Raw genomic sequence first — 25331 nt, 5'->3', positions numbered from 1 at the left:
ATACCGCAAAGGGAGTGAAAAATACTCCGGATACAAAAGTACCCAAAATTCCCCCGGCCGGACCACTACGACAGATTTGAAGTTTGAGAATGTGTTTAAGAATTTGGGAAAACACCGTGGGAACTATGGGAAAGTACATTCGGCTTTGATTCGATACGAAACTCTCCGAACTAACATGATAGGAATGATATGGAAGATAGTAAGGAGAAAATCCAACTGTGCTTCGTAGAGTACAAATCACGCGCGAAACGAGTACAAATATCACGCGATATTTGTACTCCAGACAACTATCCGCGAACTATTCCACTGTAACAATTTGGTGTGTTGGATAATAAATCTCGTATTAGACGTTTTGTTTTGTAGTATTGTGGAGCATTTTCACTCGTTGTTTGTATTTTGACTCGTCCTAAGGGTTCGTCAAAAGATGGCACAACTCGTAAAAATATTCAGCAATGCTACAAACCAAAATGTCTAATAAAATATCTTTACTAATGAGTTGTCAGGAGTGAGAGGGTGAAAACACTTCTGTGTGCTGTCCATCTACTGAGAAAAGTGCTCAATTTTAAATTCCAATTACATGTAGTTTTAGAGGGGCTGGCAATCAGATTGTCATTATACAAATTGCAGGTTGCAGTAAGAAACTTGCTTCGGAGTTTAGCAGGTTGATTTTTTACTGTGGGAAGAATAAAAACCGTTTCCTTCCAAGAAAAAAAAGTTAATGAAAACTAAAACATTTTGTTAAGTTAGGTAAGAAACACATTCTATTAATTGGCAGGAGATTGAATGAGCTTCATTGATATAGTCAACTTAACATTTTGAAAGTTATTATCGGCTAATGTTGTTAGAGAAAATGGAACTTGAGGAAGTGCTAGCAATGAATTAATATACCATATCATGATTAAAGAGTTTATGAGTTATATTTCTTTTTAATTATCACAGTAATGATTAGCGTGTCGTAAAATCAGACTTTTTAATTGATGTTATGTGACACCCTGTGTATTTTGCATTTCATTAATAACTTTATCATAATAGATAGATAGATAGTTTATTACCAAAAAATAAAAATACTTTGCAGCCATAGGCTGAATTGCGTACTTTTGGCAATTATTTATAAATATGTATATGAGACTATATAAAACTACAAAATTTACAAAAGATTCTAAGACCTAATATAATTACAATTATACAGCAATGGAATAAATACGCAGTCGATGCTAAGACCCTAGATTAATCAACGAGGAGCTTTTTACTGTAGCTTTCGAACACTTGCTAATTTGAAAGTCTAAAAGTGTCATAAGAGAAATTTAGACCACATATTCCCTTTCTGATTATTCCTTAGAAGTGGGTTGCATATCAAAATCACATACTCCACTTAATATTTTTTGTCAATTTGCGGAACAAAATCCTTTTAACCACATGTAACAGTTTGATAAGGAAATGTTATGACACTGAATAAGAAGTAGGACATATGATAAGTTCAGGTAACTGAAAAACTAGGAGTGAAGCATTGATTTTATTTAGTAATACTTCCTATGTACTGAAAACAGTTTTTTCCCTGAGACTGTTGTGTAATCATGATTGCAAATAACAGATTTTTTTTAGCAGTATTCTGAGTATACTATTTAATTTGTGATGGCATAATGCTCAATACACATGCACTTCGTACAATTTTGTGTTACAATGACAATAAAGAGAGACGAGAGTTGACTATGACAGTTAGCTTTATTGACACGTCCCCATATAATAGGGAGTTTTTCTGTGACAGTTATACTTAAAATTAACACCATCATGAACTAAGTAGTTTAAAATAAAATTACAATTTAAATATCATCTAAACATCTGGTGGTTACAAACTGAAAAGGCAGGTCCCGAGCCATTCAACACGAAATACAGCAGCGCAACTCAAGTGGTTAAGACTGCACCATATGACTAAAAGAAATGCTTCAGGAGCTGACCTCTTAAAATGCGTTTAAAACCTTCGGCTAATGAATTTTTCTAACTGGTTCCATAAGGAAACAGTTTTATTATTAAATGTTCTTTTCTCTTGTCCAGAAACAGTTTCACGTGCAGAATGTTCAGAAGCTGAGAGCCATGAAATGTCCTATCAGTTATCTCCCCTCCATTTACAAACAGAGCTTTCAAATAGTCTGGTACACAATCAGTTAGTTATTTAAAAGCTAAAACTACGTCACGGCCATTCGTAGCAACCAGTGAGCATGATTTGCGCGAGCAAGTAACGTGCGCAAGGGAAAGAGAATTACTGGGAATGAGTCAACTTGAACAGTCGTCTGAGTGCAATGTGGCACTTGGTATCCATACGTCTGAGGAACCGGTCAATCACCTATGAAGTGGGGAGGGAGGATGGGGTTCGGGGAATTTTAGTTGTGTAATATAATAATAATTCTCCCTATCCCAATTCATTGGATAAAGCCGATAGAACCAGCTTATCGGGTCCCTGGAACTAATTCGAACTTCATGCGTGATTACAGTAAGAACTCTGTTGCTGCGAGTAATGTTCGTTTGGGACCGCCGTCTGCTGCTTGCTTACAGTCCGTTGAGAGCTCTACTGGACGTGTAACTGATCAACTAAATCAAGCTCGAGCTCGGGATATTTCACAGTATTTTCTCTCAGATAAAATTGATTTTGTTGAGGGAAATTGTACAAGATTATTAAATATTCAATCTGCATCGCCTGACCGCAATCTCCCTCGGGACATGACCACACTGTGGAATCTCTCGAGGGATGCTACTTTGTTGCGGGATCAACGCGCTGGACATTGCTTCTTCGACTAGGAATCCATCTAATCTGCGTTTTCTTGAAAGAACACCACCTTCTCTTCCACCCAAAAGGTTGTTGCAGTTTACGTCTGGCAATGTAAACACAAGGTCAATCAGGAACAAGACTGCAGAGTTTTTGCATCATGTTCTGGATAGTAGACTTGATGTTTGTGCGGTGACTGAGACTTGGCTCAATGAACAAGACACCGTTAGTCTGGCCTCATTATCACCTTTGGGATTTAATTTTAAGAATTTCCCTAGACCATCTGAACGAAATGGCGGTGTTACGGGTGTTTTTTATAACCTGAGCCTGGATCTGTCCTTTCCTAACGGTAGGGAAAAGTCGTCTTTTGAGTTCTCGGAGTGAAAATTATCTGCGCATGGCAAGATAATCAGGCTTGTGGTCGTCTATCGTCCTCCTTATTCTAAGGAGTATCCTGTACTAGCAAGTGTATTTTTCCAAGGGTTCTCTGGTTTTTTGGAAACTACAGTGTTATGTCCTGAAGTCTTGTTGGTTTCTGGTGATTTTAATTTCAACCTCGATGATCCCCGTGATGCTGATACGAGAAAGTTCATGGAACTCGTGGATACGTTTGGTTTGCTGCAACATATTACCACCCCTACGCATGTTTCTGGACATATACTCGATCTTATCATCGCACGGTCGTCTAATGACATTAATGCTTTCCCTCGGAAGTCGACATACTACATTTCTGATCATTGCTTTACTGAATGTAATCTGCACTATAGTCTCCAAATTAGCTGAGAAGGCAATTGTGGCTCAGCTTTTCCGGCATTGCTCTGATAATGCTCCACTTCCAGTTCATCAGTCATCTTATCGTAGGGTTCATTCAAATAAGACGGCCCTTCTTAAAGTCCAGAGTGATATACTCTCCAACATGGACAAACAGGAAGTAACTCTTCTTGTTCTTTTAGATCTGAGTTCCGCCTTCGAAACTGTCGATCATAACATCCTGATTGAAATCCTGGAATCAGATTTTGGAATTTGCGGTGATGTTCTGAAGTGGTTTAGATCATATTTTCTGACTGGAAGGATACAACGTGTAATTGTTAATCAGTAGTCCTCCAGGAACTTCAATTTAAATTGTGGTGTTCCTCAGGGGAGCTGTTTGGGACTTGCTGTCCTTTTTCTATTGTATGCATCAAGGCTGTTTGAAATTGTTAAGAGGCACCTTCCATCAATTTATGGGTATGCTGATGATACTCAGTTGTACGTGTCGTTTGATCCAGATTCGTTTGCTGCTCAAGATCAAGCGACTAAGGCTACTGAGAACTGCATAGCTCATGTTAGGGCTTGGTTAGTCTCACACAGGTTGATGTTTAACGACTAAAAGACAGAATTTCTAGTCATCGGTTCGTCGCAGCAGTTATCTAAGGTTACCATTCCTTCAATTAAACCCCTTAAGCATGTTAGAAACCTTGGCGCATGGTTTGATAACCATATGTCTATGAATACTCATATAGGAAAGATGTGTAGTAAGGCATTTGGGGGGCTTTATAATATTAGGCAAATTAGGAAATATTTGTCTGCAGAATCAACAAAGTGTTTAATTTATGCATTTGTTACATCACATTTAGATTATTGCAATGCTCTTTTGTATAAGCTTCCGCAATATTAATATGATCGACTTCAAAAAGTTCTTAATGCGGCGGCTCGGGTTACATGCTTAATTCCTAAGTCTGCTCATATTACGCTGATACTTAGGGAACTTTACTGGTTGCCGGTGAAATTTAGAGTAGAATTTAAGGTTGCGCTTTTAGTTTTTAAAACGTTGAATGGCCTGGCACCACAATATTTATCTGAACTACTTGTTGTAAAGCCTAGAACTAGATGCAGCCTGCGGTCTGATTCTGAAACATTGCTGTTATTCTAGGGTGACACGGAAGACTTTTGGCGATCGAACCTTTTTCCATGCTGGACTAACAGTATGGAATGCCTTGCCATCTTTTCTTAGAAACTGTAGGAACATCGACTCTTTTAAAGTACAGTTGAAGACTTATCTTTTTAAGAAAGCTTTTAATTTGTAATTTTATATTCTTATTACAAGTATTATTTATGCCGTCTAGCCTTAGATACTATACGAACTTTGACTTTTTTAAAGTACAGTTTAAGACTTATTATTCTTCTTAAGAACGCTTTTAATATTGTACAGCGCTTTAGAATATTTTAATAGTTAAAGCGCTATATTAAATGTAATAAATTATTCAGTTATTTATTATTATTGGCAGTTGATTGGCAGTCACCTTTCCATAGTCCCCCTTTATGCTCTGTTGACGAAGACAGATCCTCCCCCTCCCCGAAAATCTCGCGATTCCGTCAACTTCTTGAGCCCCTACTCGCCCCCGCTTAGGCGATGTTTGTTCCTTGAGTGCTTCACATTTTGTGTAATTAGCCCGAGTGTTGAAAGATATGCTCGAGTCAGGATGAGCCAAATCTTCGTTTCTCGCCTTTTTGCTGTGCCCAGACTCATTCTGGACCGCTGAAGTTACTGGTAGCTACGATTGCAGGTAACTTCATCAAAATGTTGTCTTCGTTCTCATAACAGACCGGTCAGTTTCGATATCTAAACCTAAAGAAATATTCTCTTCTAAATTGACCGCTTATGGTCGCTGAAAGTGATCAGTGAGGAATTATAATCGTGATTCTGACCCGTTCTTATTTCGGAGTGTGTTCTTGTTACATGAGATGATGTTGCGGACGATATAAAGCACACAGTTTGAAATAATTTGAATATATCAACAAAGTTGAAATGGTAAATTGGCCACCGTTAAGATTATAAAAGCTGGCGTTTCGAGCGGTAGCCCTTCGTCGGAGCGGGGGCTAACGCTCGAAACGTCAGCTTTTATAATCGTAACGGTGGCCAATTTACCATTTCAACTTTGTTGATATATTCAAATTATTTCGTTACCCCCCACCGACGCAGCCCCAAAAAGTTTCTTTAGAAACTATCAGCCCTTACAGTTTGAGATAACCGACGAATCAGATAAGTTTCAATAGAAATATCATATGCAAAACTTGGCCAACATTTAAAATGCATGCATTTGGTCACATACTTGTCCTGATATAAATTTCATTTGGCCTGCGGATTGAAAATCACGTTAAGCTATGATCCAGGCCGTTGAGTTTAGCAATTTTAGCAATTGCAGAAGAAACGCCTGAAAAAAATTTAGTCTTCGATGGGATTCGAACCCACTCACACATACTAGTTGAGCTCCCACATCAACTGAGCTAAGAAGCTCCACCTTGACAGCGTGCCATATGTAAGACGTTTGCTTTGCATGTATTCGCCAAGAAACGCATCATATATTTGTTATTTCTACAGGGACAGGTGTCGCGAAAAGACTAAGAGAAATCACTGAGAAAAGGATGATTAGGGTGTTTAAATTTCTTAATGTCTACTTTTGTTTAATGTTTTTGAACTGGCTCAAATTATTCTCAATTACCTGTTCGTTGTTGATATTTGCGAGAAAGATAAAACTGGAAAACAGACAGCAACCCATATGCATCAACATCTTTGACCAAATTTCATCTCTTATTTACTTTTTTGAAGAATTTTCTGGCACTTTCATCATATTATAGCTGATGCATTGTCATACTGGACTCACGTCATATCCTGTAATTTCGAGAAAAGATACTAATATATTGTTCAACGTAATCTCGTTTGCATTTTGTGAAATGATAACATACACCACACGCTGTGTAAGAAATACGGGACATTGCGGCTAAGGTGGTTGAAGCGCTTCCAGGAGCTTAATATCGACCCTTTGTTATGCTTAAAACCTTATTTGATATTTCAAATTTAACTTCTATTAGGCCATAGTGATTGGGCGCTTAACTTTATAATGGTTTTTTTTTTCAGCTCATTATTTATTTAACTTGGAGGCGAATTTTAATTTTCTTAAGTTCTGGCTCAACTTTTTTGCTTGACTTTCGTGTTAGTTTAGAGCGCACAGCCTTTTTTAGTTCAGATTACTTTTTTGCTCATCCAAAATAATTTGGAATTCACTGTCCTCGACTTTTTGTTCAGGCAATCTAGAAGTCAATGGGATGATAGCTCTTAACAGTTAATTTATTTCCGTTGCAATTAATTAAAAGAAGGGTAAAATTTTTCAATCATACGCCTCGCGGCTATTTTTTTCGCTGCCTTACGGGTGACAGTTAAACCCACTGAGACCCGATAATGCTTCAAAACTAATCGGTTGACAATTACACGCTCAATGGCGCGCGTCACGATATTGGTGTTAGCCATTTCTGATCCAAGATTTTTTTCCCAGTTCCGAATAATCTTGCAAAACAGAGTCCAAAACGGAGAACTAATAAGACGTATGTGCGTAAGACAGAATTTTCAATTGTCTGAAATTTCCAGTCTCACGCGTGCATTTACTGTGAAGTTGGGAATGTAGTCTTCAAAGTTACAGCGCGAAATATAACAAATGATGAGTCAGTTGCTGATCGGTGATCTCGTACACGCTTAAAATTACCATAATTTTGAAATCTCTTCCTTGAAATAACTGCAAATTAACAGAGAACTTTGAATTTGCTTTTGTCCCTGGATGGATAGGTGAAGTTTGACTTTCGTTTATTGGTTCTTACTATAGGTATAAGGAACAAAGTTAATGGATGGTGAAGTCGCAAATGTAGCTGCGGAAGCAGCTAGGGCCGCATTTGAAATGTCTGTGTCAGCCAGTGCATCAGGCTTTTCTGTCTCCTTGAAAATTGACAACCCTCTTCTGGCAGGAGTTGCGCTGGCCGGTGCCCTGTCGTTAGGTGCATTTTATCTGTCTCGCAGGTATTCTGTAGAAAATGCCATAAGGAATGCTTTGGAAGAAAGGAATGACAATGGAGCTGATCCCGAAGTAAGAAATATCGAAGACGGTTCAATTGTGGTGGAACTTTATTGTCATACAGATCACAGTTTATTACAGTTCGTGGATGACTTTGAAAGAGAGAAGGTGAAGCAAAGACTGGAAAAAGAGTTAACTAAAGTTGGATATAGCAGGGAATTAGATGTGACCATCAGAAATGCTAGAGAGGTGTACAAGAAAGTACACGAAATAAGGTAACAAACTGAGTCATCTCAATATAGCCTAGCTGTTGCCTCATCGTTTTCTATCGATTTCCCCCACCGTAAATAAAAACGAAATGAGGACTGTGGGAACGTTTACAAGGTCGTGGATTTTAAAGGTTATACTTTATGTGATTGTTTTTATAATTTAGAACTGAGGTCTCTACTCTAGAGTGTTTTTTAAATGTCCACGGGCAAATTCTTTTTTTAAGGCTTTCGCTTTCACGCGAAGGTACCCACGCTGAGGAAGAAAGGGAAACACAGCTGCAGAAAATCAAACTTGGTAAGTATTTTTGGAAGATTTACTAGAAGTTCTGTGAAAAGTTGTGTAAACAGAGCCATTTTGACGATTGTCCAATCCTATAGTTTTGAGTTGGACAAAGGCGCCAAATCGGCAGGAATTTTCATCAATTGATTAAGTGGCGTTGTTGATGGATTGAGCTGTCGACTTCTACAAACATTCTTTTTCTCTGGTGGCCACTACTTTCTACGGTGGATGATGAAGCGTATGCGAGAGTGGCAGATTCTTTGGCGAGCATTCTAGGTAGACGTAATCAACATCGTGGGGTAGCTTTGCGGGTTGTCCTGGAATCTTGGAGATGCTTAATACGATAGATTACAAAACTCTCTACCTCGGCACGGCAGGTTGATCGTTACCCTGTACGTCTGAGTGCTTGCCTTCACAGGCGTTGGATGGGATGTTGCATGGTTTCAGGCTGGATTTTAGAACACCTTTAAGCTTTTACCTCTAGTACTTACCTTCACGAGAAAATCAGTTTCTCGTTAGTTCTCCATAGAAGCTTTTGGAATCTCTGGTTGTCTTGCATGCAGTTAAGACGTCATACCCATCGGATTTGGTTCTTTATGAGGAATGCTTTGATTCCCTCAATCTTACATCGCTCAAGTGCGGTAGTGCTTAACCCTGTTCTTCCAAGAGACTCCACAGATCATGCGAAGACATCTGAGGCGAGACTGGTCAAGCTTTCTCATGTGATAGGAATACCATGGTTAAGACTCGCATTGACACAGTAATTTATATCAGAACAGCTGTTCTATAGACTCAAACTTTTTTGTTTAGCTGGATTCCATGGTCTTACCAGAGTCGATGGTGCAATCCTCTGGTGGCAACTCTTGCTTTCAGTTGCCAATAAGTGATGTGTCTTCGCCACCGATGGCTGCATTCCGTGAAAGAAAGTTACCCAAGTAGCAGAATTTTTGTACGACTTTCAGCCCAGGGTTCATTGATCGCCTATCTTTATGACTGGTTGGTCACGAGGTTGGTGAGGCTGGCTGCCTGGTTCGGTCTGGAACATTATTGCATTTTTTTTTAATGCTCATTATTAGGCCGTGGCGGGTGGCTGCCCTGAAATACTCATTTGAGATGCCTTTAAAATCTTGATTAGCTTTTAGTTCTTATTTAGCTCTTAAATTTTCATCAGTTTCATAATGAATGGTTATATGCCCGGAGTCTATTTCTTTCTCGTCCGACATTTTACAGTATCCTCCACTCACAGATTCCAGCTTATTCCTGCTCAGGAGCACGATCACGGACTACACCTGGGTTGGAAATAAAGAGGGGAAAAGTTAGAGGTGATCTCTGATTTTTATTTTTTTTTTCCTCGTTTGTTTTTAGGTTACAGAAGGGATGAGATAAAACTCAGAATCTTCACTCAAAATCTTGATGCTGAAGAACAGGGCAGGCCCAGTCACCACTTTGCTGCAGACTTAAATACTTTCATGAAACGAAACACATTTTCTCCGTCTATTGGACTAAATGTTTTCCTGAAGCATGTAAAAGATGTTTATAAACTCAGCACAAAATCATTAGGGTTTGACTGCTTAGAAATAAGAGTGGAATGTCTCACCTTAGAGAGCCTTGAAAGACTTTGGGAAAACTACCTCTCTCGCTGCCTCGATGAATTCGCCAAGAAATATATTCTAACGACTGAAGCTCTAGAGAAACTCAACCTGACAGTAATGAAGTTAACAACTATCATTGAAAAAGAGGACTACGAGACATGCAGAAAGTCTTTCACAGAACGTGTGAAGCCATCGAAAGAAGTAACAAGTTCAGGTAAATATTTTATTAAAAACGCGTGTCGCTTTTTTTTCTTAAAACTTTGACTTCATATTTCAATTACCACCAGCTTTACCTGTACAATTTTGGATAACTCTTTAATGAAATGTTATTCTTTCAGCGTAGCCAGAAAATGCATGCCGCAAAATTGATAACGAAATTGTATTTTAATATTGCAAAATTTAAATCTTTCCCTTTTCATTTACATAATTAACGAGAAAAGTTCATTTTAAAAAGTGCATAGAGTTAATCTGACTGCTACATTCGACTTATCCCTTCACCTGGTTGCCACAGTAAACATTAGAGGTATTAATCATTTTAAAGGGCTCTGTTAAGAGAAAAATATGTATTTATATCCTAATACTTTAGATGTTGCGCCACAGTGACACACATGGCTTGATAGAAAAATGTTTCTCGCTGATCGTTTTTCCCCTCTGTTCCCAAACTCCACTCTGTTCTAAAGTCTACCCATGTGTTAAAATGGGAACAGGAGAAAAGATTGATTGAAATGCAAGTTCTGAATTGAGACTGTACGTTGATTTTTTAGGCGCTGCTGTGAAACTGCATGAAATAACTGTTAAAATCACCACCCACAATATTGGAAGTGAAAACCGAAAGAAGTTCAACCAAAATTTTGTAGCCGACGTTTTTTTGTTCGTGAACTACAAGACAGTCTCTCCGACCAAAGGACTTGGCACCTTTCTCAAATATTTGGAAGATGATTACGATCTGCGAATCAAAGCATTGGGGTTCGGCTGTTTGGGGATAGGATTGGAATGCTCAAGTGTGGAAGGCCTTGAATATCTGTGGACGGACTACAAGTCAGGTCAACTCGATGGAATTGCCGCGAGATGCCTTGTCACTGATGGAGTAACGAACAAAGCTCCACGGCGAGAAGTAAAGTTGAGAACTTTTATTAGAGATGAAGAGTACGTCGCGTGTAAGGAATCTTTCTTTGAAAGAAGTAAGCCTCTGACAACAGGTGCTAGTCAAGGTACGTATTATCTTTGTTTTTGTCACGTCCTACGAGAGTCTCTAGCGAAAACTATAACAAATAACAACTCATTACATTTATTTTACAAGTTATCAAACCTAACTTGTTAATTTTTCACCCACCACCTGCGTGAACTGAAGCATCATCATTACTTTCAACATTATCGTTGCCGTCGTGGTCGCTACCCATGTGGCACGATGATGGTCTAGCTGCTATTATAACTGACGTTTATTCTGTAACCGGGAAAAGGAACATTCTGAGTGACGTGTAAGCTGAGTGACGTATTGTTTTTTTTCCTTTTTACATCACTTACCTTTTGTCTTGTTCCTATTTGGTTGTCTGTTTTTTCTTCATTTTTAGAAAACACTTCATCACGTCATACTGACCATTCGAAGTCACAAGCTGAAGGAAACGGCTTAAAGGAAGCCGAACAGGGCGCTGAAGCTAGTTTCACAATCACTACACGAGATTCAGAAGGAAAACAGTTTTACAGCGAACAAGAACGCGTGACCGTCACCATCAGATCTCCGACAGGAGAAGAAGTAGCGAAAACAACAGATGTTGAAAATGGTTATTACAAAGTACATTACAAGCCGAAGAAACTAGGACGACACAACGTTACAATAGAAATCAACGGATGGCCACTGACCAGTAGTCCCTGGAGAGTTAACGTGAAGCCGCATCAGTACAAAGTAGTTAGGCCGTATGGATCGTTTGGAAGAATAGAGGGAGAATTTATCGCACCGATAAGTATTGCAAAGAATGAAAAAACCGGAGAAATTGCGGTGGCAGATTTTGTCAAATACCGCGTTCAGGTTTTTGATGAGAATTTGAAATACCCCAGGACAATAGGGGGCGAGACGGGATCACAAACTGGTGCAGCTGTGAAGATTGGTCGTCCTGTGTCCATAGCATTCTTAAGAAATGGTGATATGATAGTCATTCATGGCGCTTTTGATTTAAATGAAATGTCTCTAATCACTAATGAGGGCCAGTTTATCCAACAGTTCAGTGAGCACTTAATAAATCCCCGAACTGTGTCTGTTAAAGCTGATGGAAACGGTCACGTGGTTGTTCTTGATGAAGGTGACCGTAAAATCAAGGTCCTTTCCTCAGACGGTGCTCATTTGCTTCAATTCTTCCGAATCCCAGATTTCGACATTGACGTTACCTGCGTTTGTTATCATCACGACAAGGTCTTTTTGTCGTATCCCTTAACGCACTGTGTTAAGGTTTTCAACGAGAAAGGTGAATATGAATACAGCATTGGCAGCGAGGGGTCTGGTGAAGGACAGCTCATGTACCCCCGAGGTCTTGCTGTTGATACTTTTGATAACCTAATTGTCTGTGACAGTAGCAATTCCAGACTTCAAATGTTTACTCAGGATGGTGAGTTTCTCAGGTCGTTTGGTAAAGAAATCTATGCTCCCTTGGCTATAACAGTTTGTAAAAATGGGGACTTGCTTGTCACTGACAATAGACAGCACTGTGTTGTTCATTTACGATAAGCTTTTTCCTCCTTTTGTTTTGTTAATGTTTCTCTTTGATCCACTTATCCAGCAGTCTCTTTGTAAGCTAATAAATGTACGGATCTGCTCAAGAGTATGCTGTTATATTCTTAATAAACATGATAAAAGTTATACGTTTTTTCCTTTTTGCATTCTCGAGAATGAGTTTGTAAAATAGCTCTTCTGTCGGTAGGCCTTATTTACATCATTTCGAGTGACAACCGTCAATTTTAAAATGAGCCTTTTATTCCTTCTAGAGTCGCGTCGAGTTTCTTTTATCTGATAAGGTATCCATGAGTCTCCCGTGTTTTGATTAAGAATATACGACAAGTTAAACTTTTCTGCCGTTCAGGGAAAATGGGTTGGAACCGAACGTCACAATTAAACAACAAGTTGAAGTCAGTAGAAGGGGAAGGGAGGGGAGGGGAGGGAGAGGTAAAAGATTGCACCTGTGGCCATGCTCTACAATGCATTAATTCCTAAGGATTGCCAGGTGCATCGTTTCCTCTCCACATGCATCAAAATTAGAAAAAAAAAAGAAGTAATTTCTCCATGTAACCACCATGAACAAATGTCTTCTCTAACGTTAATTACTTGTTTGTTTGTTTGTTTATGTTCTTCTCAACATCAAAGCAACAAGACATTTCGAGTGACACATTCTGGCGTCTCTGTCCCGGGCCCTCCCTCTAACCTCATTTCGGTGGACAAGCCTGACCACGTCATACTTATGTGTCTTCGAGAGAATACAGCAGAATAATCGTGATTCCGTGCTATTTCGAATTCGGCTCGCTTCATCTGGAATCTATTAGTTACTGCACAACAACACCAAGAAGTAAGTTTTACAAGTTGCTGAAAAAACAAAACAAAATTAATTTAGGCCGCAGTTTATGTTCTTTTCCAGACTTGTAAACACCTTGCCAAATCATCTTACACTGGATATCACCCTTGCAATAACTTTAACAGCTAAACAATATCATAATTTACGTCGGGCATAGAACATAAGACTTAACTTTACACATCTGCCGTCTACCGTAGAAGGCAGACTTTTCAGCGACTCGAGCACAAGCCCATTGATTGCACAGACTCGTGATCAGACTCTTGAGACTCACAGACTCTTGAGATACCAGACGGTAGACATGTCCCCGAGTTACCTTGCTTTCAGTTTGGAACCTCCTGAGGCACCAGACAAGTACAGCTTCTGGACCTGATGGGATTCCTTATTGGTTCTGGCGTGACTATGCTGACTATTTATAGCTTCTATAATAACGAAAATTTTCAATAATTCAAGTAAACAGCAAAAAGTTCCTCGTTTATGGAAATTGGCCAATGTTACACCTATTCTAAAGGTATCCCCATTAAGTGAATGCAGTCAATTGAGACCCAAATCACTCACAAATGTGATCATGAGAATTTTTGAAAGGGTCATTTACAAACAAGAAATTTTACCTACCCTGCAGTCATCTATTGGGCCCAATCAGTTTGCCTATAAGAGGGGATAAAATACTACAATAGCACTTCTTAAATGTCAACATTACCGATTAAAATGGTTGGATAAAGATGCAGACTTTGTTAAGGTATATTCTTTCGATTTTAGTAAAGCTCTTGATCTTGTCCCTCATCAGATTGTATGTAATAAGCTCAAGTCACATGACATCAATCCTTATGTTATTAACTGAATAATTAATTTTTTGATTGACCGTAAACAGAGTCGTAGTTGATGATGTTACAACAAAGTTCACTGCAATTGGCAGGGGTGTTCCACAGGGGACTGTCCTAGGCCCAGTGTTATTCTCCAAAATGGTTAAATGCTGTGAATCCGGAAACAAATCTGCTTATTAAGTTTGCTGATGACATCACCTTGAGTATTCCGATTGGGCTAAATTTGCCTCATGACTCATCAATGAGTGAAATTAAAACGTTATGCTTTGGTCAAGTACGAATTGTATGAAACTAAATTTGACTAAGACATGGGAGTTAGTAATGAGAGGAAAGACCCAAAAAAACCCCTCCTGGAAGTGTGCATATGATTGAAAGAAAGAGTGAACTTGAATTATTGAGAGTAACCTTTCATGAAAATTCATGCAACTGGGATAGTTATTTTCACAATATGATGGATAAGGCTAATTCAAGACTCTATATCCGTAGGAGTTGTAAGTACTACGGGTACACTTTAGAAGAACTTACGATCTTATTTCGTAGCTTTGTTGAGGTCTGCGCTCAACGCCCTCGTTGAACAGTGGTTTCTCACCCGACATCCGGGCATACATACTTAAAAAGAACTCTGCTCTTTTTTCCCACGTGCATGTGGTCGAGCTAATTTGTATCTTTCCGAAACTGTTTAATTTCACCTTTGTCCGCCTCCGGATCTTTTACCAAACGTCGATAATCGTTAGGCTTTGTTGTTTTTATCTTAACGTTTTTTTTTTTTTTTGGTTTAGTTTCGCCTTGTTAGTTTAGGTTAGTTTATTGGCTTCGCCGACCGGCAGGGACACCGCAACAGCTTGCGCCAATTACTGCGGGCCCAGTAAACCCACCCATCCCACCCCAGGGAAGGACATCCATCCGCACAGTAATCTCGTGCGTGGGAAATTAACGTCTCCTACCCTCAACCCTGCAGGAGACGGGACCTCCATTTATTCGTCCCTATCCGAGGAGACTAGAATATCTAACCATTTCTTGATGTTATAGAAAGGTAGCAAATTCTTCTCAATTATTTTAAGACCTTGAGTGTTGGTCCGGCCGGGGCTCGAACCCTTGACCTCCTGCACAACAGTCCAGCGCACTATCCATTGGGCTAACTGGGTGGCGGTTTTCTCCTGCCTCCCCTATTTGGTTTGCTTCTGTCCCCAAAGTCGTGTTTTTGTCTTTTGTTCATAAGTCTGGGAGGTGGGAGAAAGGCGAAAATATTTACCTTAGTACATGGAGTTATCAACTTAATGGAGAATGGGGTCTGTCTCGTTAAGCTTAATCAAGGCGGTTTTTCCTTTGGTCCATCCTTGATCAAAATACACCCTTTAAACCTCAAAAACGAAGAGAAAACGTGCAAAAGATACTGAAATGGAACGAAAAGGCATTCAAAGTCTTAAAATCGACGTTGACAACGGTCCCAATTAGTAAAACTTTTCCTCGCGAGAAACGAACATAAATTCTTTATCTATGTTTATTTAGCCCTTTTAACCATTTATCTTGTTCGTGTTGCATTGCACTCAATGAAGAGATTATGAACTTGAAAATATTGAAGGGCCGCAGCCAGGATGAAACATAGTTGAAATTTAAAAACGATCTCTGGCTAAAATGATTAAAAACTACAAGCTTTCGACTTCCCGAACTGCAGTCTTTTGTAAAGGCTGATAGTTTCGAAAGAAACTGTTTGGGGCTGCGTCGGTGGGAGTAACGAAATAATTTGGATGTATCAACAAAGTTGAAATGGTAAATTGGCCACCGTAATGATTACAAAAGCTGACGTTTCGAGCGTTGGCCCTTCGTCGGAGCGAATAGAGGAATTGTGGGTTGTGTATGCTTTTAAAGGCAGAAAATGGAGCTACGTTATTGGTGGGTGCATGGCAACGAGAAAAACATGAATAAATTAGTGGAATGAAAAGCGTTCATTGATCCCTGTGGGATTTAGACTGCCGGTTTGAAAGATGAGCTTTTGTTCAAGATTTTTACGGCACGGAAACGCTTTTCATTCCACTAATTTATTCATGTTTTTCTCGTTGCCATGTACCCACCAATAACGTAGCTCCATTTTCTGCCTTTAAAAGCACACACAACCCACAATTCCTCTATTCGCTCCGACGAAGGGCTAACGCTCGAAACGTCAGCTTTTGTAATCATTACGGTGGCCAGTTTACCATTTCAACTTTGTTGATATATCCAAATTATTATGCAGTCTTTTGTACCCGTTGAAGACTGCAGTTCGGGCAGTCGAACGCTCGTAGTTTTTAATCATTTTAGCCAGAGACCGTTTTTAAATTTCAACTAGATTATGAACTGTCTATAATCTCTTGACTTAACTTGATGTTTTTCTTTTCAGGCTCTTCCGAGGCACCACATGAGATAAAACTAATAGTCGTCCCTCAAAATCTTCATGTTGAAAAACAAGATACGTTCAGTCGCCATTTTTCTGTAGACATATCAATGTTTATGAAGAAAAACTCATTTTCTCCAATCGAAGGGCTGAATACTTTCATAAAGTGTTTGGAAGATACTTACAACCTGAGTATCAAAGCATTCAAATTTGAAGGTTTAGAAATACGAGTGGAATGCATAACCCTGGGAAGCATCGAAAGACTCTGAAGATACTTCCTCTCTCGCGAACTCAATGAAATCGCTGAGATGTACATTTTGACCGATGAAGTAAAAAAGAAACTCGACCTGTAAAATATGAGATTAACAACTATCATTAAAGAATGACGACTACCAGGCATGCAGAAAGTCTTTCATTGGGAGGGTAAAGCCATCAAGTGAAGTTACAAGTCTAGGTAAGTATTGTACTACAAAAACTGCTTGTTGTACTTGAAAAAGAGATCCATCTTCATAGTTGATAACCATCATCTTCTATGCAACTTTTAAGTAGCTCCTCGATATTCGTGTTTCTTTAAAATTCAACTTTTTCAACTGTCACGCTAAGAAGGTTAGGATACACAGAAAAGATGAATCAGACGATCTCCTTACCGAAGTCGATCGAACCCTAAACCTTCGGATTAGTGCTTTGGATGGGAATGTTCGACTCACTGAGCTGAGCTGCTCATCATATCGCTAGAACTAAAGACCTGCTGTCATTTACATCATTGGGAACTACAGGATTAAAACAAGAATGAGTGCAAATGACCATAGATCGGTAAATAAATTACACCATTAACTGGTCGAAACTACAGCTGTGACCATAGTGTATATCATAATTTAAGAAACACGATTTACAGTGTTCGGTTTAGAGTTCATCGTGACCTAAATGAATAAATTTTATAAAACACATTGCTTTTACTTTGAGCTATCTGGTCGGATGAAACGCATCACGTGAAATATTAATGGTTAATGATGTTTTCGCTAATGCACTGAAGTAAATGTGGCGAGAACAATAGGTATTGTGCCCGGCGTTGCCAGTAGATGGTTTTTTCGCTCTGTTCTTGAACGGAACTTGGTTCAAAAACACCTACGCGGCGGGTTATGAAAATATAATAGGGGAAAGGTTGATTGCAATTTTTGAATACAGATTTCTTGATTGTTTAGGTGCCGTTATGAAACTGCGGGAGGTAACAGTTAAAATTGCCACCCACAATGTTGGCGGTAAAAATCTGAAGGAGTCCTAGTAAAGGGCTGGAGCCGACGTTTTAATGTTCATGAACTGTAACACATTTTCACCAACTAAAGGACTAAGCGACTTTCTTAAGTATATAGAAGATGCTTACAACCTGTGTACCAAAGTATTGGGGTTCGGCTGGCTAGAGATAGGACTGGAATGCGCAAGCGCGAAGGGTCTTGAATGTCTGTGGACGGACTACGAGTCAGGTCACCTCAATGAAACTGCTGAGAGATGCCTTCTGACTGATGGAGTAACCGGTAAACCCTCTGCTGAAAGGTCTAAGGGTAAAAACGGTTATCAAAGAGGGTGTACTTTGCATGTAGGAAATCGTTCTTTGAACCAAGGAAGCCAACAAAAGGAGTTACTAGTCCAGGTGATGATGACTTTATTTAAACTCGGATGAAAATGAGGCTTGTTAGGCCTCTAGCAATGGAGATGCTAATATACCGAGAAAAATGTATGAATATAAATTACAGAGTTTAAAAATAATATAAGCCTAAATGTAAATGATGATATAAATGATGGTGATATAAAATTACAAATTACTTAGATTTCTTATCTCATTCCTGAAAGGGCCAAACTCAGCCATTAATCTTAGCTTATCAGGTAACGCATTCCAAGCCTTAGCAGCAATGTAAGAAGTTGATTTGAGGCCGAAAGTTGTGGTCTTAGCTACAGGTAAAACAAGTTTGTTTTTGCCCCTAAGATTTTTCTTATTTTCTCTTACTTGAAATAAAGATTGAATATACTGAGGCATATTGTTATAGAGTGCTTTAAAAATGATTAAAAGCATATCTTGTTTCCGTCTACAACTTAATGAGTAACCAATCTTATAACATAGACTATCATATCCGTTGGAAAAGTCATTAAACACGTATCTAAGGGCCCTCTCATGTAATCTCTCTATCCGGTCACTATCTTCTTTGAGACAGCTATTCCAAACAGAACTACAATAAGTAAAGTGAAGCATGATAAATGCCCTATATATACGTATCTTTGACGAAAACGAAAGAATGTGTTTGAATCGATTAAGTACATCAATTTGTTTACCTACTTTCTTAATTAACCTAGATATATGACTCTTAAAATTTAAACTTATTGTCAATTGCAACCCCTAAGAGTTCCACATTATCGATCGCTTTGACTTGGAAACCATCAATATCCAGTTCCACTAGATCACTTTTTCGCTTGGGCAAAACTAGGAGTTTACATTTGTCCAAGTTTAGGGTCAGACCACAGTCATGAAATCATTTGGAGGTGACTCTTAAGTTCAGGATGAGGACAGCCTGAACCACGCTTGGGGCTATTTCACTTGAAGTTAGTTGGTTGTCATCAGCATAATTCGAGAGTTTGACCTCTGTAACAAAGTAAAATAAGTCATTTAAAAAGATATTAAAGAACAAGGGGCCTAAAACAGACCCCTGTGGAGCTCCTCTGTGAATCTTGACAATGTCAGACTTGGCATTGGCCACTTTAACCCGCTGTCTCCGTCCACTAAGATAATCTTTAATTAGGTTAAGACTTTGGGCAGAAAGACCATACGCCTTCGGCTTGTCCATCAACAGGTTGTGAGGGGTGAGATCAAAGGCTTTACTTAAATCCAACAACACTGAACCAACAGTCTTTCCTTTGTCCAAGTCTTGCCTCCATGATTCGATAAGATGGAGAAGCACTGCCTCACAGCTATAACCTCTTCGATAGGCTGAGAGAAACGGTGATAAAATTGCTACAAAGTGCTCCACTAATTGACGATTGAGACATTTTTCAAAGATCTTATCTAAATTATTCAATATAGATACCGGTCTATAGTTACATATGTTCGTAGGGTCATCCTTCTTGAATACAGGACAGACTTCTGCTAACTTCCAGTCACTCGGGAAACATTCAGATACAATAGAAAAGTTGAATAGGTTAGCAAGAGGTAAAGCTAACTCCTTTGAACAGTCCTGTAAGATTTTCGCAGGAATCCCGTCATGACCAGGGGCCTTATTTGGTTCAAGTTTACCTACAGCCTGCTGTACTTCTGCAGGACTGATTAGCGAGAGTTAAAGCTCTTTATATTAGGACAATTATTTCGTATTGCAGATATGCTTGGATGACGGTCAGAACAATAGGAACTTCCCATCATTGCATAATCAGCACTATCGTTTTGAATTTTAGAAAAATGTTCGTTAAACCTCGTACCTATGACGTTATTGTCAGTAATAAGTTCATTATCTTCTTTAAGAGTTATGGTATTGTCACCACTGTTCTTTTGCTGTGAATAAAAGACTTAATTACACGGTCCAAAAAGTCCTAGGATCGCCTTTCGTATCGTCACATTTACTTCTTACTTCTTTTGGTGTCTTGTTTCTGTATACAAGACACCAAAATTTCATTTAAGACGAGATAACTATAACCATTTTGCGAACTTATGAAGAGAACATTGCCAAACTTTGTCAGACTTTTAAGAAAAGGAGGGATCGACCGCTCGAAGTCTCACCTTCTTGTAGTATTTTACTTGATTATAAAGAAATTCTAGTTTGACGTTTAACTCCTGACAAAGCTGGCTACCGATGGGCGGATACTGTTTTAGGAGTATCTCGATTAAAGATTTAAGATTAAAGTTGATTTTAAGCTGTAGTATCAGCTAGTCGATGTACGGCATCTGCATGGGAATGTATCCTATTTTAAATCAATGATAAACGTAAAGAGATAGATATTTCCCTTTTTGGATGCTTAAGGATTAGCTTTTAAACTTAAATCTGTACGCGGCTTAATTAGCCTTTAAAGCATTTTTTCCAATTACATTCTTGATTATTAAACTTATGTTAAGACTTTAAAGTCATATCGAGTTTCTCCTTTGCCACAAAGTATCCATGAGTAAAAACTAGTACAATCTGTTGGAAAACTAAATAACTTACTTACACTGCATTTACCGATTCATACTAAGAAGAAGTTTGAGAAATATTTTCAATTCAATATCCAATGTGTTATACAATAAAATACCCTTGCAAAGGGTAGGTCCTTTCAAGCATATTACAGGTTGTACAAGTGGTAAAATGAATCTAGATGTAGGCTGGGGGCGAAGCATCAAGGTCCTGGGGAAGTAAAAAATATACAAATTGGAAAATCTCCTCTTTGCTCGTCTCTGATCAGTTATCAGCTATCACTCTAATTATTCAAGCAATAATCTTTTCATATTATTAGAAAAAGCAAAAGTTTTTTGTTCTGATCTCAGTTAACCAATAACCGTTGTCAGTATTATAAGTTTGTGCTCACTACAGCTATGAACCAAACTATACTGATTAATTTCTTCTTTCTGTCACACTTGCATTTGTAAAAACTCTTATTTCAAGAGGAAAAGATTAATTCACCCTTTGTTTTGGCTCTGATAATGAAAACAGGAATAGCCTCTGCAAGTCTGATATAGTTTCATTTTTTAATTTTTCATCAACATTTAACATTTTTTGTCCTATCTCTGGAGTTTTGCAAACAGGGCATTTATTTAATAATTCCTTGATGCAGGCACCTGGTTCATACCAGGCATTTCATACTTGGTTCCATACCATTCCTGTAGATAGATACTCTGTATCCTTAGTGTTGGCATGTTCAAGATTACGTAGATACCAGGAAATGTGTTGGACCCATTATCTCCCTTATGTGACAGAAATAGAATCTGAAAACAGAGACAAGTGATGAGAACAAGGAAAAATATCAACTAGGGGAATTCTTAATTGATACATGCAATGCTAAATTCTCCTAACTAACAATCATAAACATTGCATACATACAGTAATGAGAATTAACAATAAATATTAGACCTGGTAGTGTATAGGGTTTAATCTACTCAAGATAGGGGTTGTAGAATTGAGATTTAGTTTTTCAGAGTTTTCATTGATTATATTAAAAAAAGTGGGAGAACGATTTGAGGAAGCAGGTAACACCCTTTCAAGATCACTATTAGCTTGATTATGCAAAAAATATTTACCTACTGGACTTGATGAAGGTACATCTTAAATTTTCATCTTCATCCTCTTTGATCTCTTCGTCTCTCTTCATCCTCTTTCATCTCTTTTCTATTGTCCATCTTCCTTATTAGCTCTTTTAAAATGTATTTTATTTAATTTTAAGTGATTTCATCTCCTACAGCTCAGTAGCAGAAGTCTTTAGACTGTACTTTTCAAATTACTTCCCCCTGAGTTAATTGTTCTTTTTTATTTCACCTGAAAATTACCTATAGAAAATCTTTTCAAAAAATGAATTTCATCATTTTGTTCTTAAACAGTTTATTTACACCCTTAAGTACTTTCCTTATTGGCAAACAGTTAGCAGTAAAGTTTGCTCTGTTGGGATTAAACAGTACTCCTCCAGTGTGAAGCCATATGAAATAAAGCACATTGATTGGTCATGTAGCACAGGTAAAATGAAACCTCAACAGGTAAAAAAATGGGTTTTTTTTGTGTGCCTATTAGAAAAAAGCCTATGATTTTTTTTATTGTATGCTGGTTTTGCAGGTTCAGCCTATTATTAATTTTAATATGTTACTTTTAAATGCTGGTTTAATTAAAGTTGAGTACAAAATAAATGCACTTATTTATCAATAGGATGGAAATACACACCCATTGACAGCACACCAAAACACAACAATAACTATTAAACAAACCAAGGTACTATAAAAAGCGATACTTGAACTATCAACCTTATCGCCTAACGAAGACTTAAAAAGCAGTATAGCAGTTCAAATGTGATGATCAGTGTATGATTTATTAGGTTTCATGTGACTCTTACATTTAATGAGACAAACAATTTAACTTTCATTTATCTATAAAACCATAATGACGAACAACAGTTTCTGCAATATAAAAAAAGTGGAGTGATTAAGAACAAAAAGAGTTCACAAGGACTGACCATGAGGAATGTGGATGTGACTTGGAATTGTTGACCTTGACAAACTGTGTGGATGTACTGAAGCTACCGGTAATTATGATTTCAACAAAGCAAACACAGTTTCTTGCACTCTGGAATGAGGGAACAACTTCAATTACAAAATGGCATCATGGTAGAAGACAGATTAAAAGGAGAGGTAATTAAGGTAAGAGAAATATATGCACACTGTTAACACTAAATTTTAGAGCGTGAACGCATAAAATTAAGGGTTTGTTCTCTTACAGAATTTGGAGTAATTTATCATTCCTAAACCAGAGTTGTGGTATTTTCTTCTCATCTAAATAGGCTGCACTTCTGATCAACTGCACATGAATTAATATCAAATCATTCTAAGCTTTTTAATTAGGCGCAAGACTGCAAAAGGAGCTGATCCTTACAATTATTAAATTCTGGTTCCCAACAGCATGATCTCTGAAGAAGAGTGAAAAATTAACGTTATATGTTGCTATAACCACTAACTATTCTGTTCACCGAGATAATAAACATAATTATTAATCATCAGCCCTTTTTTTGATGATTTCATGTGTAAAATTTGTATAATGGACATTTCTGGCCAGACTGGTCATTACTAATTTTTAATCAGCTACAAACAATTCAACACATTATGTCTGCTTTTTAGGTCTATTTGAGAATGCTAATCTTATCTTACGTATATGAGAACGATCCTTCGCAGTAAAGCACTATTTGAGCAATAGTGAAAATCAGACCTGAAAAAAATTTCAGGCCTGTACGGGATTCGAACCACTGACCTCTGCGATACTAGTGCAGCGCTCTACCAATTGAGCTAACAAGCCAACTGGGAGCAGGCCATCAAATTAATTCGATATAAACCCGTACAGGCCTGAAATTTTTTTCAGGTCTGATTTTCACTATTGCTCAAATAGTGCTTTACTGCGAAGGATCGTTCTCATATACGTCTCATAACCGCAGTTCACACATATGTTTCATATGTTTGTTGTTGTTTGATTTATCATCCACGGGTTTATATCGAATTAATTTGATGGCCTGCTCCCAGTTGGCTTGTTAGCTCAATTGGTAGAGCGCTGCACTAGTATCGCAGAGGTCAGTGGTTCGAATCCCATACAGGCCTGAAATTTTTTTCAGGTCTGATTTTCACTATTGCTCAAATAGTGCTTTACTGCGAAGGATCGTTCTCATATACGTCTCATAACCGCAGTTCACACATATGTTTCATATGTTTGTTGTTGTTTGATTTATCATCCACGGGTTTATATCGAATTAATTTGATGGCCTGCTCCCAGTTGGCTTGTTAGCTCAATTGGTAGAGCGCTGCACTAGTATCGCAGAGGTCAGTGGTTCGAATCCCGTACAGGCCTGAAATTTTTTTCAGGTCTGATTTTCACTATTGCTCAAATAGTGCTTTACTGCGAAGGATCGTTCTCATATACGTCTCATAACCGCAGTTCACACATATGTTTCATATGTTTGTTGTTGTTTGATTTATCATCCACGGGTTTATATCGAATTAATTTGATGGCCTGCTCCCAGTTGGTTTGTTAGCTCAATTGGTAGAGCGCTGCACTAGTATCGCAGAGGTCAGTGGTTCGAATCCCGTACAGGCCTGAAATTTTTTTCAGGTCTGATTTTCACTATTGCTCAAATAGTGCTTTACTGCGAAGGATCGTTCTCATATACGTCTCATAACCGCAGTTCACACATATGTTTCATATGTTTGTTGTTGTTTAATCTTATCTTAGGTATTAACTTTTTTTACTAACTGAGTGAGGGTCGTACTGGGGTATAAATATATGGCCTGAGGTTGTGGCAGTGCAGACCAAGTGCAGCAATTAAGAGGTTAGTAAGTAGCTTATCATATGGCACTCAGATCAATAAACCTGTCTATTTTAAATTTGCCGTACACTTTCGCAAACAAATAACACACCGTTTATAACCCTTTCTATGGAAATGGTCCGGCGTAAGGCAAAGTACCGACAAAATAAAAGCTAATTGGAATGCTCAGATTTACCTTAGGATTACCTTGCCATATAATATATTTAAATTAACAACTACTCACCTCAGTGGCAGTGGCTAGCGGTGGATTTAACAAATGGTAAACACCACAGCGCACACTATTGAATTTTATAACATAACCAAAGTAAAGCGCGCGCTCTGATTGGTCAATTTAGCGTCCCCCATTTGCCCATGGGTGTACGCTGCTGACGTGAGCAAATGCAAAGACTATTTTTCCGCGCGCGCTTGTTTTATCTGGTCGCGTAAGATTTGTTAAATAAAAGGGAACTCTTTAGCTACAATGTATCAATGTAATGTTATAAAACAAATGGTAAACACCACAGCGTACACTATTGAGTTACGGATGCACTTGCGAGGTTTGCTAAGCACTCAAGAAGCTAGAGTCGCTCGAGGCGATAGCCGAGAGCGACTCTTACGCTTCTTTCGTGCTTGGCAACCTCCCGCGTGCATCCATAACTCAATAGTGTACGCTGTGGTGTTTACTATTTGTTAAATGGATGCACGCGGGAGGTTGCTAAGCACGAAATAAGCATAAGAGTCGCTCGAGGCGATAGCCGAGAGCCACTCTAGCTTCTTGAGTGCTTAGCAAACCTCCCAAGTGCATCCATAACTCAATAGTGTACGCTGTGGTGTTTACCATTTGTTTTATGAGATAAAATTG

At 38.4% G+C, this 25331-nt stretch overlaps 1 protein-coding gene and 1 long non-coding RNA gene across 3 annotated transcripts; one reads left to right on the top strand and one right to left on the bottom strand.

Moving 5' to 3' along the window:
* The first annotated feature begins 5126 nt into the window (after positions 1-5126).
* On the top strand, positions 5127-12576 carry LOC111319469 (uncharacterized). The gene is made up of 6 exons (XM_022922236.2): positions 5127-5307; positions 7399-7859; positions 8078-8148; positions 9499-9939; positions 10490-10936; positions 11297-12576. Exons 2-6 carry the CDS (start codon positions 7417-7419, stop codon positions 12442-12444), a joined length of 2550 nt encoding a protein of 849 aa, XP_022777971.2. The 5' UTR covers positions 5127-5307; positions 7399-7416; the 3' UTR covers positions 12445-12576.
* A 5541-nt stretch (positions 12577-18117) lies between these two features.
* Positions 18118-25159, bottom strand: LOC148729579 (uncharacterized). 2 transcript variants are annotated; one of them, XR_015988922.1, is made up of 4 exons: positions 24714-25159; positions 21720-22749; positions 21286-21407; positions 18118-20829 (listed from the first exon to the last, which is right to left on the bottom strand). It is a non-coding gene; the product is annotated as an uncharacterized LOC148729579 (long non-coding RNA). The 2 variants fall into 2 exon arrangements; XR_015988921.1 differs by lacking the exon at positions 24714-25159 and having other exon boundaries at positions 21720-22974.
* Positions 25160-25331: the final 172 nt, after the last annotated feature.

Source organism: Stylophora pistillata, chromosome 6, assembly GCF_964205215.1.
Source record: "Stylophora pistillata chromosome 6, jaStyPist1.2, whole genome shotgun sequence".
NCBI classification, from domain to species: domain Eukaryota; kingdom Metazoa; phylum Cnidaria; class Anthozoa; order Scleractinia; family Pocilloporidae; genus Stylophora; species Stylophora pistillata.
The sequence above is the reverse complement of the archived record's forward strand: the minus strand, read 5'-3'. Positions and strand labels throughout refer to the sequence as shown.